The sequence below is a fragment of the Triplophysa dalaica genome, chromosome 24 (genome assembly GCF_015846415.1).
Source record: "Triplophysa dalaica isolate WHDGS20190420 chromosome 24, ASM1584641v1, whole genome shotgun sequence".
NCBI classification, from domain to species: domain Eukaryota; kingdom Metazoa; phylum Chordata; class Actinopteri; order Cypriniformes; family Nemacheilidae; genus Triplophysa; species Triplophysa dalaica.
Genome location: NC_079565.1, coordinates 8821974 through 8840758, shown reverse-complemented (window position 1 = coordinate 8840758; position 18785 = coordinate 8821974). Strand labels below are relative to the sequence as shown.

Genomic DNA, 18785 nt, shown 5'->3' with positions numbered 1-18785 from the left:
ATAAAGCAGAACGGCTTTCCTGAACCAGTGTTTGGCCTCTGTGTGGAGGGGGGATGTGGGGGTGGACGCCTTGGAAAAGCGGTGTTTTTTTTTTCAGAGCATCAAGTCACGAATTATGTATTGCATGACTAATGCTTTATTGGAATTGAGCAGTTTACAGACGGATTCTTCAATGAAGATCATATGGCATTTGGTTAATACATAAACCATTTACAAAATTAAAAAAACAGGAATGTCAATGAAGTGGAGAAATTGCTGTAAAGTGCCATCAACAAACGTCAATCTGAATACTGTGAAAACACCAGCAACTTCAAGGCAAGTGCTATTCCATTTTCAACATAGTATTATCCTGATGATTTATGAGTATTAAATGACTTACTGGCCATTGGTTGGACACATTGTGTTGGGTACACAAAACTGCTACATTTTAATGTTTTCACATCAATTGAAATAAATGCTGGCAATGCTTGTTAAAATGGACTAAAATCGTATATTAGTAATCCGACTACTAACACATTCTAGTTTACAGAAGTTACATATGATATAAACTTCATCATCGGACCCTTTGGTAACTTTTACAATGAGGTTGTATTTGTTAACATGAACAAACAATGAAGAACACATCTACAGCATTTATTAATCTTAGTTAGTTTCAGCATTTGCTAATACATTTTTAAATCAAAAGTTGTATCTGTTAACATTAGTTAATGCACCGTCAACTAACATCAATAACTGTTTTTACATTAACAAACCTTAAAGATAAATAAATGCTAAAATTGCATTGTTTAATGTTAGCTAAAGCCTTTACTAATGTTAACAAGTACAACATTATTGTTAAGTATTTCCGATCCTTCAATCATAGAATTTCTTAGATTTCTGTATCCCAGAATGCAGTATTATAAAAATATTGTGTCTGCTTTAAGAAAAAACTACAACGACACACAATCATAGTGCTTCATCTACCAATCAAAAATGGTTATGGACTAGACAGCTGCTGAACAGGTTACGCCAAAACAATGGAGGTCTCAAAATAAACCAGTCTGTTCCAGTCAATTAAGTGCATTTAAAAAAGATACTATACAATGTTTGAGTAGTGCACTCCAACAGAAGAATAATTTGCACAACGTCTATGTTTTCTAGAGAGATGACTGAATGCATTATCTTCAACAAAGAATTCTGTTTTGAACGTTCTGGTATCAAACACTCCTCACTTGGCACTTGGGTCACCAGGAGAACCCTCGACGGTAGAAGAACCGGCACCGCTTTTAGTCACGTCCTCTGAGAAACAAAAACAAAAAAACACTTTACACTCATGAGAAAGGATCATAGAAGAACCAGAAGGTGATCCACCGTCAAACCAGCGATCAACCAACCAACCTCTGTCCTTCTTCTCCAGAGTCTCCTCTGCCGCTGTTTTATCAGCCCTGAAGAAGATCCGAGCGCTGCTCAGAGAGAAATACAGCAGCTCAAACTCCTACCAAGAGAAAATGCAAGATGTTATATTCCTAAACTGTCTGATACTAGGTGTCATACATTTTGAATTGTGAAAAATGCTAAATTCTCTCTATTTCTTCACATTCTTTTACACCCACAATGCACTTTAATTTTTAAATGTGGTTTTCTAATGACCTGAAGATAGACATCGAGTCTCTTCTGCGTCAGGTTCATTGTCTGCATGAGCTTCTCATCGTGGCTTGTGGACTGAACGTTCTGCTCCTTCACCATCTCTTTCTTGTACTTTTCCCTGACAGCCTGGAACCAGTGCAGCGAGTCAAACTCCTGATACTGGTCTAAAAGCTTCAGGATGTAGGCAACACCTGGAATAAAATGGAAAATTAACATAGTCAAGGGAACACATCCCATAGTCAAGGGAACACATCCACAAGGGATAGGTCAAAACATCTAACACCCACCCATGGCAAAACCGTCGTCTGTGAAGGTGGCTCCTTCCTTATTCTTCTTATTGAGTTTTTCTTTGCAGCTGATGGAGTGTTCCACAAAATTTACTGTCTGGGTGAGAAACATAAGATACATCTGAGAACCGAAATTGCATTTATGCAATTGGCAGCCGCTTTTATCCAAATCGACTTAGTGAATTACAAGATATGCATCATTATCCGTATGTGAGGTCCCTGGCAGTCAAAACAATGACCTTTAAGATGGAAACACAATGCTTTGGAGCTACAGATTGTTATCAAGGTAGAAGACACATTCAACATTTGTAGACTAACCAGAGGAGGAACGATCATGTAGAAGTTCCTCAAGTGCATGTTCTTGGCGCTGCGAAACTCTGGAGCGAAAACCCCCACCAGCATCTTAAAGTACTCGGTTCCTTCGGCAGAATTGCTGGTTAAGTCGCTAAGCACACAGTCAAGCTGGCTGAAAAAAAGAATGTGGGGAACTTTAGCCTCACAATAATAAAGTGGAGAAGCTTGTGATGATGTTGGTAACAATGATATTACATGGCCACTCAGAGGTACCTGGCAGCTTTCTGTGTCTCTTCTGAGAGACCCTCCTCTTTCACAAGTTCTTCAAAGTTCACAATATCTTCAAGATCAGGAACAAACCTGGAACAATGTAATTATAAAATATCTCTGTAGCCCTCATAACAATAATCATTTAAAAGTAAATATCGAAATATTCAAAATATAAATTGGTTAGTTCTACATGCGTGTAATTCAGAGAAACATTGTAGGAACATTTTAAGTTTATATGACGCTAATAGACGTTTATATCAGTTTAAGTGATTAACCTGATAGCACTACTGCAGCAGTGCAGACCTCCAGAACGAATCATCCTTACGTAGCCCATCGCATTACCTGGACAATAGGAAAAAGCAATTATTTAAGACAACAATTTAAGCAACAATTTAATTTTCAAGAAAAAAACGACAATTCATTTTGACATTTTTAACTATTGGGAAAATGTATATTTAATCATTTAAAGTTTCGAAAGGATCAAATTTATTGGATGTAAAATATGTTTAGATACTGCAGGCAAACAAATAAATATCTTGTTGGAGTTTTTTTTTAACTATCAACTATATTTTCTCAATTAAAATTCAAAAACATTACCGATCTGACTGATCAGCTGTCTATACTGGTCCAGGTAGCTCTGCCCATCCGGTGTTAGACCCAACTTCCTAATTCCACGGTTAAACTTCTCTGCTCGATCGAAAGGATACTACAAACAGAAGAAATATACTAAATGCTCATTACCTCATAAAAATCCATCCTTTTCTAAATCAAAGACTCGCAGATGAAGACCAAGGTACCTTCTGGTCTGTCTGATCTTTGGTTTCCCTAAAGAAGCGGATGTCTTTGATGAGTCTGGATTTGATGTGCTCGTCGTACATGAACTGACTGAAAATGTAGAATTTCTTGCGGAGGAACTGATACGTAAAGTTAACCTGCAGAGACAAATGCATCTTGATGAATGAAGACATCTTCATCATCAAATCAATCTGGATGACATCCGTACATACCGTTGTGTTCATGATGCCAGTCCCATGTGTGCGAATAGAGTTGGCAATGTGACGGATGTTAATGGTGTTCAAGTGCTTGTTGTTGCTGGTCTTCTCTATGAAAATCTACAAAACAATTACAATTATTTTTACAAACTCATTAAAACACATAAAACATTGTTGATCAATGGGTTAAATATTAAATGGCTTGCCTGGTTGTTAAGGTTGTAGAGGTAGCGGGAGACAAAGACGTGAATGTTCCTCATGATCTCAAGAACATCAAGTCCCTAGAAAATCCCATTATAAACAACAATGTAACAGCATTACAAATAGCAGTATTTTTGGACTAGATATTGTAGTACAAACCTGTTCTAGAGTTTGGCTGGGTAGATGGGCTTCGGTCATGAACAAACCATAGCGCTGGGTGGCGAGATTCCTCATCTCGCTGTATGTGGCCCAGTCATGAAGAGCCACAGTCGTCAGGTTGTAGAATGTCTTGTCTAGATAGTGAGTCACGTAGGCTGCAAAGAACAAAATCATAAAATCTGAGAAATTCGCTTAAATAAAAATATTAAACAGCTTTTACAACCAAGTTTAATTTAATAACACACGAATAGATTTTGAATTCAAATTTCAGGGATAGTTCACCCAACAAGGAAATTCACATCACCACAAACATGTATGACTTTCTTTCTTCTACAGAACACAAAAGAAAATATTTTGAAGAATGTTAGTAAGCACTGTCCTCCGTTGACTTTCCTTGTATGAACACAAAACCATTGAGACATTTCTCAAAATATCTTATTTTGTGTTCTACAGATGAAAGAATAGTATACAGTGAAAGACACGAGGACCGAATTTTAATTTTGGGGTGAACTTTCCCATGAAGTCAAGTGATAACATTCTTATCGGGTACAATTTAGCATCCATACCTTTAATGTCAATAAACCGGTTAAAGAAGCGAACGGGTTTGAGAGAGAAGAAGTGAGCCAGGTCCTTCATGCCCACTTTGAAAGGGTTTCGGTCATCCAGTTTGAGGTGCGTGTGCACAGACAGACGCAGGTCTTTCTCGATCTCCTTACACAGCTTGTCCAGCAGGTGCTAATGAATGGGCAACAATAGATATAAAATCTGTTGAGAGCATCAAACATACGTACTGAGAGAAAGAGACAGGCCTGTTTACCTGATTGAGGATTTCCATGATCTCAGTGTCATAACACGCCAGCAGCTGATCACATGACTCCATGTGTTTGGCGTACAACATGGTGGGAACACAGTCTCTGAGCGCACTGAACATGTACTGAAGAAAACAGTTAAATGCATTTTTTTCAATGTTTATATTGCAAAAAGCTTAAAACTGTTCAAACGAAAATACAAATTCTGTCATCATTTACTCGCCCTCGAGTTGTTTCAAAACTGAATACATTTAGTTGTTCTGATGAACACAGAGAAAGATATTTGGAAGAATGCTTGTAACCAAACTGTTCTTGGCCACCATTGACTACTATAGGAGGAAAAATGACAATGGTATTTAACTGTATGCCTTCCTACATCCTTCAAATTGTCTTCCTTTTGTGTTCAACAGAACAAAGTAATTGATTAAGTCTTCCTACAATGGTAGTCAATGGGGTCCAACAATTGTTTGGTTGCAAGCATTCTTCCAAATATCTTTCTCGGTGTTCATCAGAACAAATACATTTATACAGATTTTGAACAACTTGAGGGTGTGCAAACGATGACAGAATTTTTTATTTTGTGTGAACTATTATTTTGAATTTTATTTTATGAGGGATCCTTTACAATGAATTTATATGACAGACACAGAAGTTGTCTGATACACGATGTTGCTTTCCACAAATTGTCATTATACCATACGTAGACTACAACGAATCAACTTTTACTATTATAACAATAAATCTATCCAAAGTTTCAAAATAAATTGTCCTATACGGGTCAAACCGATTTTCTATATTCTACAAAAATGTCAAGTTTGTATAAATGTTGTGTGTTGTTTTACGTGTATTCTGGCCGCATCCACAGCATTTTCATACACATCATCCAGATAGATAGGGAACACTGTGCGATGCCAGTAGAGGAAACTGCAGTCACATTGGACTTTCACTCTGAAGAGAGAGGATATCCCATAATGCACTTGCAACACACAGAGTATACAGAAAACTACTATTGGCAAAGACTTATAGGGACAGCTCACCCAGAAATTCTGTCATCATTTATTAACCATCATGTCATTCAAAACCTGTATCCGACTCGTTCTTCAGTGAAACACATAAGACGATATTTGGAGAAATGTCTCAGTTGTTTTGTGTTCTTACAGTGGAAGTCAAAAGGGACCAGTGTTGTTTGGTAACCAACATCCAAAATGTCTTTTTTGTGTAAGTCATAGACGTTTTAAATGACATGAGGGTGAATATATAGTATAATTTTATTTTTGAGTTAACTATCACTTTAAGGCAAAACTCAGATCTCACCTTTCTCTAAGTTCACTGATTAAATCCAGTTTCTTCATCACAAGCTGTAGAGGAAGAAGCTCCTCATCCTTAAATGTTTTCTGTGCAAAAATGAGCAGAATGTATACAACCACAACCAAACACCTAAAGCAACAAATGTCTTGATGTGCCATTTTTTCTTGTGTTTACATTTAAAAGCACACAGATCCGCATCATCACTCACCATCTGAGTGCCAACGCTAAGAGCCAGAGACACTACTAGCCTCCTCTCTTTAGTACTCGGGCCATTCAGAGTGTTTTCAGCCAGAACCAGAGCAGACAGAACATCCAGTCTCTGCTCACTGTACTTCTTATCCGAGATCACTCTTTTCTGAAGACAGTGAGGACAAGAGCACGAGGAAAGCATCACTTATAATATCACAAATAAACTAAGACGCTGGTATGGCCTCTAGATCTGGTGTATGGGTGGAGGTGGTCCCTCAATACCTTAGCAGTGGAGATGGAGGCCAGAGCTTGAGTCTGTAGCTGTTGTGTGATGTGAGACACAGAGTCTGCGACTACCAATGACCGCCGGTGGAAAGTGTGCTCAACAGCCTGCGCATTATCATGTGATCTCTTACTATATTGTATTTCCCACACAAATTGAATTGAAATATAATGACGATACTCATCTACCCACTTTTAACAGCTCCATCATTCGACACAGGGCTTTCACAGAGGTCTTGGTCATGGGGCGCTGCATGGACATGTACATGTTCATGGTGGTCTTGATGATGGTGCTGATGCTGTAAGCGTACAGTATTCCCTACAGAACAAAACGTTAATACATACATACAGTTTTACTGATAAGAAATGACCTTTCAAACATTTTGAAGTTTCATCTCTACCTGTACAAACGTATTACATCTGTTGCTCAAATCTTCAGAGAGTTTGTCTGGTTTGGGTTCTTTGGACAATATGGACTCCATCTTCATCATCCAAGAAGTCACGAATATGTAGTAAGACTGCATGTCCCTGTATACAGTATTATAAGTGTTTATAAAATGATTAGAAAACAAGCAACATAAATATGAATTTCATTTGTCCACAATATTTTGAAACCATATTTTTATGGTCCAGTGTATGAAAGTTAGCGACATCTAGCGGTTAGGTTGCGAATTGCAACTAATGGTTCCCCCACCGCTCATCCTCCCTTTTGAAAGAACTTCGGTGGCTGACAAAAAATGTCTTAACGTTTTCACTACTTTGCTGATGGGCATAACGTATTTACGAAACACGCTTTGTAGGGAAAATTGTCCGTTTAGGGCTACTGTAGAAACATGGTGAATTGCATGCAGAGGGACCCGCAGTGTATGTAGATAGATATAGCTCATTCTAAGGTAATAAAAACATAGCGATTCATTATGTGAGGTCTTTATACACCTAAGACATAGCTATGTATATTATATTGCATTTCTGCCAATATAGCTTTCAAAAATACACATTGCACCTTTAACAGATATAAGAGCTTACTTAATTAGCATCTGTGCTTTTTGCTGTAAGAACGTGTCTCTGTTGCTGCGGATGCTTTGGATGCTTTTCTTATCCATCAGTTTGGCTCCTGCGGGGACTTTGTTTATTAAAAACGTGTCGGGAAACCAGACGATGTTTGCTGTTAATGTCACTGCGGGGACCTGGTGGGCACAAAAAACTGTGAGATTTCATAATGACTAAAGGAGGACGTTTATACATGTAGCATACTAGGTGAGCATTCTCACCTTTTTACACACATCCAACAGGGATTTGTAGATCTTCTTATCAACGGTCCTGAAGATATGAAAGTGCAACACGAAGAGACAACAGACGCCAGCGTACTTATCCCTCTGATCGATCTCAGAGGGTTCTCCTGCAAAAAACATATCATGATTATGGGTCCGATTCTCGATGTCTAAAGCCACAAGCAAACAACTTTATTTTTCATAATATTGCGCAGTTGTGTGGAAAATGTTCCTTATTTGTCTGGCCATTAGATGCTAAATGACTAAATGAAATGTTATAGTTTTTTGACAGTACTAACCGAGCTTAGACTCCACATTGACAAATATGGTTCTAATATTGTAGAAAAACTCCTCAGCAAAGGCACTGTTTTTAGAGACGGATACTCCCTCTCCTGCATTATCAAACCTCTGCTCCACACAAGCCTACATGGACAAAGCAGAAGGACAATATATGTATAGACACTTTCATTGCATTTAACTTCTATAGATTTATATATCTCTGTCTTTCTAATACAGATAAGCAAATTTAGGATTGTGCAATTCATAAATTAACATAAGACTGCATGTCCCTGTACAGAATATTGGTATTGTAAGTGTTAATAAATAAGAAAACAAGCAATATAAACAGAAATTCCATCGGTCTACAACGTTTTGAAACCATATTTTAAAGGTCCAGTGTATGAAATTTAGCGGTATCTAGTGGTGATGTTGCGAGTTGCTCGCTTACATATACATGCAAATTAAGCAATTTATTATATTTTGGAAATTATTCTATATTCATGCATAATAAGATCAACCATATTAATACATCATTACTATTATATCAAGTATTTTCGTCCAATCAGAATCAAGGATCTAAACTGAAGTCTGGCTGTGCATTATACCTCACATAAATAAGGTCAAATTTTCACGTATCTCATGCTTTCGCTAGCTGAATACAAGGGTCTAGAAACAGTTTTGACCTGAAAGATCATGCTGTCCAGCAGCTGTCCCTCCAGCTTCAGTATAAGCTTCTCAAAGGGCTTCAGCTTCTCCTCTGGAATGGCAAACTTTGCTGGGTTATGATGGACAGATTTGAGTAACCTGTAGAAAAAGAGGACAGGGTTGAACTTTCCTGATGTTCTTCATTTGGTCTCTTCAAATGTGTTTAATGAGTCGTAAAACATCAAACTCAATCAAAAGAAACAAGATGGTATCTCTGGCTACCTTTTGTACATCTTCCAGTGTTCCTTGAGCGTGGTGTGGTTCTCCATGATCTCATCCAGCGTGATGAGGACAGCCAGAAGTTCACCTAGATGCTCGTACACTGTCTGATGAAAGACATGATAATACAATAATTTAATACGATAAACAGGGAACAGCAAGAGATCATATGAAGAAAGAAAGGTTACCTGAAAGTGTACACCTGTGGACTCAATGATTTTTGTTGCAGTCCTATAAGTGAAAGATTAATATAGAAAGCACATTTGCATCAACACAACATTAAACTCTGTAATAACACAGTTAATATTGTTAGCGTCTCACTTGTTGCTGTTGTATAAAGCAGCCAGCTGCTGAACCATATTGACCACCACCTCAAAGCAACGAGAGACGAAACAAGACAGCTCCTGTGAGTGTTAAAACAAAAAAACATTTGTGACCCTGGACCAGAAAACCAGTCATAAGAAGCACAGGTACATTTAACAATAGCCAACAATACATTGTAAGGATACAATTTTCTCTTTTATGCTAAAAATGATTAAGATATTAAGATAAAGATCATGTCCCATTAAGATTTTGTAAATATTTCCATTAAAATATATATAAAAACTTTATTTTTGTATGTGGATACAGCAAAATCACAAACAAATATGGCTAGAACACGACTACAAACTTCACTCCCTAATGCCCGCTCCTTGGGGATTACCCACGTAAGTTTGGTGTCTTTGTAAAGCTTAGAATTTCTGCTTTCGGGTTCATCTACTCTCCACAACGTCATTATAGTTGTAAGCCAACAGAGAATGTTTTAGCAATGGCCTGCTACAGAGCCTCTGATGGACAACTTTTGCATCCTCAGATTCCCGATTTTTTAATAGTTGTATCTCAGACAAATATTGTCCTATCCAAATAAACCATAAATCATGGAAAGCTACTCAGTTTTCAGATGTTGTGTAAATCACAATTTCAAAAAAATTTGATGTAATGTATCATTTGTTAAAGGCAATAATAAAACTTTATTAAACAGTTAAATATCAAACCTGTAAAAAGGAAATGAAGCGGCCCATCTGTATTTGAGACTCTCCTTCCACCACACTTGTGTCGGACACTGCAAAAAAATAAATAAATTAAAAGATACAGTTGAAAAAGTTCAATAAGCTTAAAGTCTTTAAAACCAAAATTGACTTGTTAGCATACATTTGACATTTCCATTCATGTTTTAATTCATCGCTGCATGTTCGAAATTAAAAAAAACTTTGCGCTGGCCCGAAGTTAACTTTTGGTCTTTGTTTGATTATAATACAACAATCACTTTTATATTTATTATTATTATTAATATTAACTTATATTTATATTTGAGTGAATATTAATTGTATTTAATTACATCTGCTCAACAGTTATTGATTCTTTGCGAGGTTTACCAGAAGTTAAATTTGTCTGTAGAGACCACGTTTCTTTCTTTATTTCCCACAACTTTCGTATTATTTTGTTTAACTGAGAAACACATCACATTACAAAAATAAAATGTGTTGTGAACAGAATTAGTTTTATGTATAATTGAAAAATCTTTAAACAGCAATTGTTACCTCCTTCGCCGTAGTACAACAAGCCGTTATAGAACTTTGTTTCAGCCTGAAAGTAAAAACAACAATTGACAATAAACACCTCATGATGTCCTTCATTAACTTATTATAATAATTCAATCCATCTCCGTTTATTCTCCATTTTACCTCATACTTCAGCTTTTTGACCTCACAGCACAGAGCTGCATAAACTGTAATAACTTTGTTGAGCACCTGATGGAAAACATGTATTAATGGGTCACGACTGCGATATATTGAAGTAATAAAAACACAAGGCTGACAAAATAGCTAAAAGTGTTTGATCATTATTTTGCCAGGTATTTCAATACCTTATTTTCAGTTTTGATGAGCTCCAACAGCGAGGACTGTTCATACGGGATGAGCTGTACAAAAAAGCGAGAAGTTATATTACATTTCACAGCCCAATGGAGGGTGAATGAAAATCAACAAGTGGGAAATGCTGGTATAAGTCTATAAATACCTTCAAAGCAATAGGATCGAGAGTAAAGTCCCACACATCTCCGATAGAGTCATCTAACGCTTCCTCGATCCCCTGGAGCTGAGCAGCATACTCTTCAAGAAACTTCTCATAGCTTTTAAGCTGCACTTCGGTGTGGATTTCTGCACAGGAAGGAACCAAATGCAACGCAAAACTAGTGAGATTGATTTCCTTCCTTATGTAAGGGAATAATACTTCATTTTCTCACACAAGAACACAATATGTTTAGTATAATAATAGTATAGAGCCCAACCAGGGGTCTACAAATGTACTGCAAATGAGTCTGAAATATCAAGATATATTTTTATGAAAAAATACTATATAAATACATTAAAACACTCATGCCAAACATAATTACATTAGATTCTGATTTCTACAGATGAACAGTACATACATAACTTACTAATGCACCAAATTAATTTCTATTAATAATTCAGTCATCCTATGCATTGTGTGAACACGTTTAAATGAAGTACAGACATTTTATTCTAATTAATTGAGTCTAAAGAGAAATCTGATCAGAGGGCTTGAACTTGCTCACTTTCCCTGGTCATCTGACATCTAGCTAACATCACACTACACAGCTAGCCACAGCAAAGCTTTCACGTGAATGACAATCCCAGCATCAGCCAGATCGGACGCGTTACTTACTTTGCGATCCATCATCAAAGCGATCGAACTCCCAGTCAGGAGATAGTGAATCCACTGCCATTGTGAAATAAACAACACCGATAACGCTACAAGAAAGCTGCCATTAGCTCACTGTGTATAGATTTCATTGGCGCACAGTCACAAACAGCACAGAGAGGGGAGGGGCTGTGCTGAGGATCACATGACTCGCACAGCAACGCGAACTTCCTGTCTGAGTTCGGACTGATTTTATAATAAATCACGCGTGATAATAAATAGCCTATCATATTAGGAAAATATATTAAACTAAAATCTGAATCAAATCTAAAAAAATACAAATGCATTTACGAATATATTTAAGACTTAAGAAGACTATAGGTGAAAGATAAAAATATGTATATGAAATAAAAAAGTCAAACCTGAAGTCCAATGCTTATTATAATACGTATTTATCCAAACGTTTTCTTTTCTGATTTTAATATTCTCGTGTGTTTTATATTCTTTATATACTCATAGCTCTATAAATAGTTTCATTAAGAGTACATATGAAACCCTGGACGACAAAATGGGTAAATTTTTCGAAATTGAGATTTTACATCATCTGAAAGTTGAATAAACAAGCTTTCTATTGATGCATGAGATGTTATATATATACAACATAGATATAACAATATCTGGCGGAGATACAACCGTTTAAAACTCAGGAATCGGAGGGTGCCCAAAAATCTAAATATTGAGAAAATTGACTTTGAAGTTGTTAATAAGAGGAACTGTGGCAGGGAATTCACTCACAAAAATAAAGTTTTTATATAATAACTTTTATTTAAAATCCTAATGATTTGAGCTAAAAATGTTGCCGTGCAATTTAAGACATTCATGGTATTTTTGTACTTTGCTATACACCAAGCTAATTTCACGGCACTGTACTATAAAAGTAATTCCAATATCTGACCTTACTGTGTTTAAAAGTTAAACTTAATCAAGTCTACTAAATGCTGTTTTAATTAAATAAATGCAGTAATTGTTGACAAAGTTTTGTGCGGTGAAACTTGCATTACTCGCTCTGTCCAATAGATGGCGACATACAGCAGACAACCTCACAACAGCTCAACTGTTTTCTTGTACAAAATAAATGCAACATTACTTGCCGATCTGCAGGGGTATGAATGGCACATTCATAACCACCGCTTCGACCCTATTTCAATGTTCCTTTTGATTTTTCCTAATACAATATGTGTGCTGAATTAGTTGATGGGGCGTATTTTAGCACAAACACAATAGTGTCTGCTGGTCTGCTGCCTGTGTCCTACTGTGTGAGTCTGTGATACTTCAGCTTCAGCCTGTACAGAGTTCAATTGACGAGTTATAAAAGTACATCCTTCAAAACTTGCTTTTAAAGCTGTGCTTATGGGGTAAGGTGTGTTTTTCGTGTAACATCTCTTTAGAACTACTGGAAAAGTAAAGTTAATAGTCAAAAACAGACAAAAAAACTACTTTGTTTAAAAAATATATCATGATATTTTGCTAAATTTGCTATTTCTCAATTTATTTTTATCTTTGAATGTGATATGTATTTTAGACCAATAGATAAGTGTAGATTAAATGTTAATGGCATTCTGCTTTGATATTGCACTGCTCTGTTTCACAGTTGTTTAACTATTAATGCTGGCATAGTCGCTTTGTACATTAGATTAGTTTCATAAATTCATAAAAATTGTCTTCATAAATTCATAAACTAGTCTTATACTTAATTTTATATATGTGTGTGTTTCTAAATTAACATTACTTAAGTGTGGATAACTTTTCTACAATAATCTTTGACAATTTTTGTATTATTTAATACAATTGTATTCGTGCCCTGTAGAGAAAAGTATTAATTTTAATGACAACAAGTACTGTTTTATGCTGATTTGATGTAGATTTTAATATTATTTTGATCTTTGAACTTCATAGTTTACAATTCAAGGCTTTTGTTGAAACTCAATTAAATGAGAATTCATAAGTAATTCAATGACTGTTGTCTATAACAGGCTATACATAAAAAATCATATAAAATTAAAAACCGATTTGATACTATACATTTAAATAGTTAGGAAAATATTTGCTAGTAGTTTATTTAGGCAGACAAATGAACTGGTTTGAGTAATACATTTCTCAACTTAACTTCATTTTACATTTACTTTCATGTTTGTGACATTGTTGCTCTTCTTTCAGGTGAAATGCCAAGCATTAAACTCAAGCATTGAAAAAAACCAAGTGACGCATACAGGCCTCTGTTTTTTACTTGTTCCAAGCAACTTGACTACAATGATACTCAGTCATACTTACATCTGTGTATAAATATTTGACATGGGATCTGTCAATGAAGCACAGCAGGTGGGCTCAACTGACCCGCCAAAAGATGGGCATCCGTTTATTCCCAGTCCAGAGACCGACGGACCCCGCTTTACCCGTTCTATCTGCAGTAACAGAAACACAGAGTTTTCAGACTTAGATCCCCTAGTGCCCAATGCGTGTTACGGGACATCATCAACCTCTGGATCCCTGATACAAGATGAACAAGTGGAGACCTGTCAGGAAATGCCAAGCGAATCGGTCCGGGTGATGGTGCTACAGATTTTGTTTCCGTTCCTCCTCGCGGGCTTTGGAACAGTGATGGCGGGCACGTTACTGGAACTCGTGCAGGTAAGTATGGGAGACGATGGGATTTGGGTAGATTCGGAATGAGTTCAATATCAACTAATGTTCTCGTTTTGGTAAGACAGCATTGGGATATTTTTCTTAACGTGATGGAGATCTTCATTCTGGTCCCACCTCTGCTTGGTCTTAAGGGGAACCTGGAGATGACTCTGGCGTCAAGACTGTCCACTGCGGTAAACATACAGATGTTGCTTATGTTGGGGAAGTCATTTTGGTGGGGTGCAATTGAACATGTTTCAAATATGACGTTACATTAAAGGGGCGTTGCTGAGGTTGAAAGAGATAAATGGCTTATCACTTCTAAACCTAGTTACACCCCTGGTGTGTCTGTTAGGAGCGTTTAAACCAGTTTAACCCGATATATGCTGGCCAAAAATCTAATAATATACTTTTTATGAATTAAATGTTGGTTTTGCATAGTATATGCCTTCCAATTGCAAAATTCAAGTCAACAGAAGTTTATTTTTTACAATGTTGAAATGATATTCCCTTAAGTCCAACTAACTATTGCAGGTGAATGTTGGCAGAATGACATCTTCAAGTGAGAAGTGGAACCTCATCGTTGGAAATCTTGCCCTGAAGCAGGTTAATTCAGCCTTTTGGTTTTTACTCCTTTATTGGCTGTTCGGTTAGGTATAGTTTCTGTGCATTTATTTGCTTTCTTTTGATGTGACAGCTTCAAGCCACTGTTCTGGGCTTCTTAGCTGCTCTGATAGCTTCGGGTCTTGGATGGATCCTTCAAGAGGAGCTTCTCATGAAAAACGTAGCATTGCTTTGCTGTTGCAGTGTAGTGACTGCATTCATGGCTTCATTTTTGCAAGGTTTGCATCGACCCAGGGAAGAATTACGTACCTAATGGACTCTTTAATATGTAAAAAGATGTGATTATGAACACTTTTCTGTATCAAATAAGGTTCTTTTCATCATTGTGGCTACATTGATCATGAGATTGTTCTAGTTCAAATAACTCATGACTTGTGATCCGAGCGTGCAAACTCATTTTCCATGTGTGTGAATGCATGGGCTGAAAATAGACCTAATATCCTCAGGTCAAAAACCTCATGTTATTGGTGTTTAGCATGTGCTTTGAAAAGCAAACCAGGTTTAAGCAACTTGGTCTTTTAACACATTTGTGTACTATGGAAAAGCATCACAAATACTATTAGAATTTTGATTTGTAGGAAATACATTGAAACCAAAAACCATATATTCAAATGTATTCCGTAAATTTAATACACAAACTGTTTCCAGGGATCATGATGGTTGGGGTTATTTTTGGCTCAAAAAAGGTGGGCATCAACCCAGACAATATAGCCACGCCCCTTGCAGCCAGTTTTGGAGACCTTATCACATTGGGACTTCTTGCCATCATCGGTCAAGGCTTTTATTACTGCATGGGTGAGAAGAGCAAATGTTATCATTCTTAACCTTTAAAAAACTTGTTCCAGATTTGGAGATTTAATGCTTTATGGATGGTTTACGCTTCTTTGTAGGTCTTTTAAAGGTCCATTGTGTACTTTTTTGAGGATCTATTGACAAAAATGCATTATAATATACATAACTGTGTCTTCAGATGTGTATAAAGACCTTACATAATGAAGCGTTATGTTTTAATGACTTTAGAATGAGCTATTTCTATCTACATACTCACGGTCCCCTTACATGGAATTTGTCATGTTGTTTCTACAGTAGCCCTAAACGGACAAACTGCTCTATAGAGCGAGTTTTTTTAATATGTTATCTCCTTCAGCAAAGAAGCGAAAAAATTATGACATCTTAGTCCTATCTGCACCACCATAGTACTTCAAAAGGGAGGGGTGGAGTGAGCCGTTGGTTGCAATTCTTAACTTCATCACTAGATGCCACTAAATTTCATAAACTGGACATTTCAATCTGAACTATTTTCTTCTCCAGTTATTTTTATTGGTCTTATTTATTCTCTAACTTTACTTGTTTGTAGACCCTTATCCATACATTTCCTACTTGGTGTGTGTCATATTCTTGTGTCTGATGCCAGTGTGGGTGATTATTTCATTTCGTCACCCTGAGAGTCGTAAACTGCTACTTACTGGCTGGGAGCCAATCATAACAGCTCTTGTGATCAGCAGGTAAAACTAAAATTTACCTCCCTTGTTACATCTATACATCACTTGGTACATCTACACTCACCTAAAGGATTATTAGGAACACCATACTAATAATGTGTTTGACCCCCTTTCGCCTTCAGAACTGCCTTAATTCTACGTGGTATTGATAACAAGGTGCTGAAAGCATCCTTTAGAAATGTTGGCCCATATTGATAGAATAGCGTCTTGCAGTTGATGGAGATTTGTGGGATGCACGAAGCTCCCGTTCCACCACATCCCAAAGATGCTCTATTGGGTTGAGATCTGGTGACTGTGGGGGCCGTTTTAGTACAGTGAACTCATTTTCATGTTCAAGAAACCAATTTGAAATGATTCGAGCTTTGTGACATGGTGCATTATCCTGCTGGAAGTAGCCATCAGAGATGGGTACATGGTGGTCATAAAGGGATGGACATGGTCAGAAACAATGCTCAGTTAGGCCGTGGCATTTAAACGATGCCCAATTGGCACTAAGGGGCCTAAAGTGTGCCAAGAAAACACCCCCCACACCATTACACCACCACCATAATTACATTAATGAGAAATTGAACAGGTGTTCCTAATAATCCTTTAGGTGAGTGTATAACTATTGATACAAGTTACACACAACTGTGAGAGTACCTCCTTTTTGTAATTGCAGTCTTGGTGGACTAATTCTGGACAAAACCATCGCCGATCCAAACCTTGGGCGTATTGTGGTTTACACACCTGTTATAAATGGTGGGTCCGATAAAACATTCTAAAACACTTAGGTAGGGTTTTATTGTGAAAACTACTTGTTTCACTTGTTTGTTCACTTTCCAATGTTAACCTTAAGGTGTTGGTGGTAATCTGGTTTCCATCCAGGCTAGTCGAATAGCTACATATCTGCATTTTCAATGTACTCTGGGTGAGCCACCAGAGGATTCAAAAGGATGTTACTGGCCCAGTCGCAGCTTTTGCGCCAAAGGTGAAAATGTTCTTGCTTACCTTGATTTTTTTTCCTGGAAATATGTAGAGCAGAAAGTCAAATGAGCCTTAAAAGTGCTTTCATTCAGGCATATTTCATACAGAAATAAGGAAATACATATGTATTATACTAATCGCTTTACTGTTTTGCTTGCAGGCCTGAATGGAAGATCGGCACAGGTGCTGCTTGCATTGACCATCCCAGGTCACCTGGTTTTTATCTACACAATTTACCTAATAGAAGGGAGTGAGACTCCGCCCACTCCTGTCTTCATATCTCTCTATTTGGTAGCAGCTTTTACACAGGTAAGTGACATTATCGCTGTGATATTTTTCTTGATTTTAACTGTAATAAACATGAGCCATACCTCAAATTATACATTTAATATGAATGATCATATTAAATAACCTTTTCCTGATTTTATTTAAGGTTTTCTTACTGCTTTGCATCGCTGATGTGATGGTTCACTGCTTGTGGAAGTGCGGGAGGGACCCTGATAGCTTCTCCATCCCTTATCTGACAGCTCTGGGAGATCTGCTGGGCACTGCCTTTCTGGCACTGTGTTTTTATATCATATCATTGGTGACATAACTGTTGATATGGGTGACAACGGACACTATCTGTGTTCTGAAAGCGCGGTATCTAATTTATGAAGGCACTTAATGTACTGGGACATTTCTTGCATTTCTCAGCACATCCATTTTATTATCTGTGGACAGCTTTATTTAAAATACATGAAGTGAACAAAAAATCCACTTATACAGATGAGGTCCCAATATGTGGCCTGTATCATGCATCAATAAGTTTTTTTGTACTTCCATGTCATGTGACTGTTTCTATTAGAAAAAGAAGTACTGTTGTGTGATTCCATTATGACGTTAACTGTGCGAATGTCTCAAAGGTGCTTTACATTGACACTTTATTTACATACTGCATCTCTGCAATGAAAAATCTTGCAGGATTGAGAACAATTTTCCCTCACCTAGATGGAAGGAATAGAATTGATTCACATTACATTTAAAATTTAGCAGACCCATTTATCCAAAGTGACTTATTTTGCTTGGTTGGTTAATAAAGGTTTGATAAAAATGGTAAGTATCTAAATGAACACAGATACGTTTACTGTATGCCATCAAATCCATTTGTCGAACAAAATAAAAATATCATGATTTTGGTCTTGTTTTCTTCCATTTTGTATCACCATTGGCTGGTTGGCTGTGAATTTATGTTGAACATTCAAACGTTTGAACAAAACACAACAGAATATTTAAAATGTTAAAGAAACATCTTTAAGATCTAATTAAATATGAAGAGCTCTTTTCCATAACGCTATAAATCCATTTGAATAGCTTTCATGAAAATGACATATTTTTACCTAGACCCATACATTTTGTTAATATTCAATTTATCCTG

General features: G+C 36.8%; 2 protein-coding genes across 2 annotated transcripts; one reads left to right on the top strand and one right to left on the bottom strand.

Annotated features, from left to right (window-relative positions):
- Nucleotides 1-398: 398 nt before the first annotated feature.
- On the bottom strand, nt 399-11778 carry washc4 (WASH complex subunit 4). The gene is made up of 33 exons (XM_056739434.1): nt 11619-11778; nt 10950-11089; nt 10798-10851; nt 10616-10681; nt 10472-10517; nt 9926-9993; nt 9213-9295; nt 9080-9122; nt 8895-8998; nt 8651-8771; nt 7988-8111; nt 7689-7816; nt 7444-7604; nt 6819-6945; nt 6611-6736; nt 6418-6525; nt 6155-6301; nt 5953-6032; nt 5481-5586; nt 4647-4763; nt 4396-4564; nt 3830-3984; nt 3676-3750; nt 3485-3589; nt 3275-3409; nt 3075-3183; nt 2753-2819; nt 2481-2567; nt 2232-2379; nt 1914-2010; nt 1630-1817; nt 1378-1474; nt 399-1278 (listed from the first exon to the last, which is right to left on the bottom strand). Exons 1-33 carry the CDS (start codon nt 11677-11679, stop codon nt 1208-1210), a joined length of 3513 nt encoding a protein of 1170 aa, XP_056595412.1. The 5' UTR covers nt 11680-11778; the 3' UTR covers nt 399-1207.
- A 993-nt stretch (nt 11779-12771) lies between these two features.
- On the top strand, nt 12772-18546 carry slc41a2a (solute carrier family 41 member 2a). The gene is given in 12 exon segments (XM_056739437.1): nt 12772-13009; nt 13812-14282; nt 14363-14470; nt 14811-14882; nt 14974-15118; nt 15549-15695; nt 16258-16405; nt 17064-17143; nt 17241-17372; nt 17529-17677; nt 17802-17943; nt 17946-18546. Coding segments are annotated over 11 exon segments (1539 nt in total). The 5' UTR covers nt 12772-13009; nt 13812-13946; the 3' UTR covers nt 18026-18546.
- Nucleotides 18547-18785: the final 239 nt, after the last annotated feature.

Bases quoted from the DNA above. Each gene is read 5' to 3' on its own strand.
- washc4 (XM_056739434.1), bottom strand. From the start codon at position 11,679: ATGGCAGTGGATTCACTATCTCCTGACTGGGAGTTCGATCGCTTTGAT. The intron at 11,090-11,618 runs GTAAGTAACGCG...CTTCCTGTGCAG, and splicing joins CTTTGATGATGGATCGCAAA to AAATCCACACCGAAGTGCAG. The intron at 3,985-4,395 runs GTATGGATGCTA...TGTTCTTTGCAG, and splicing joins CCGGTTTATTGACATTAAAG to CCTACGTGACTCACTATCTA.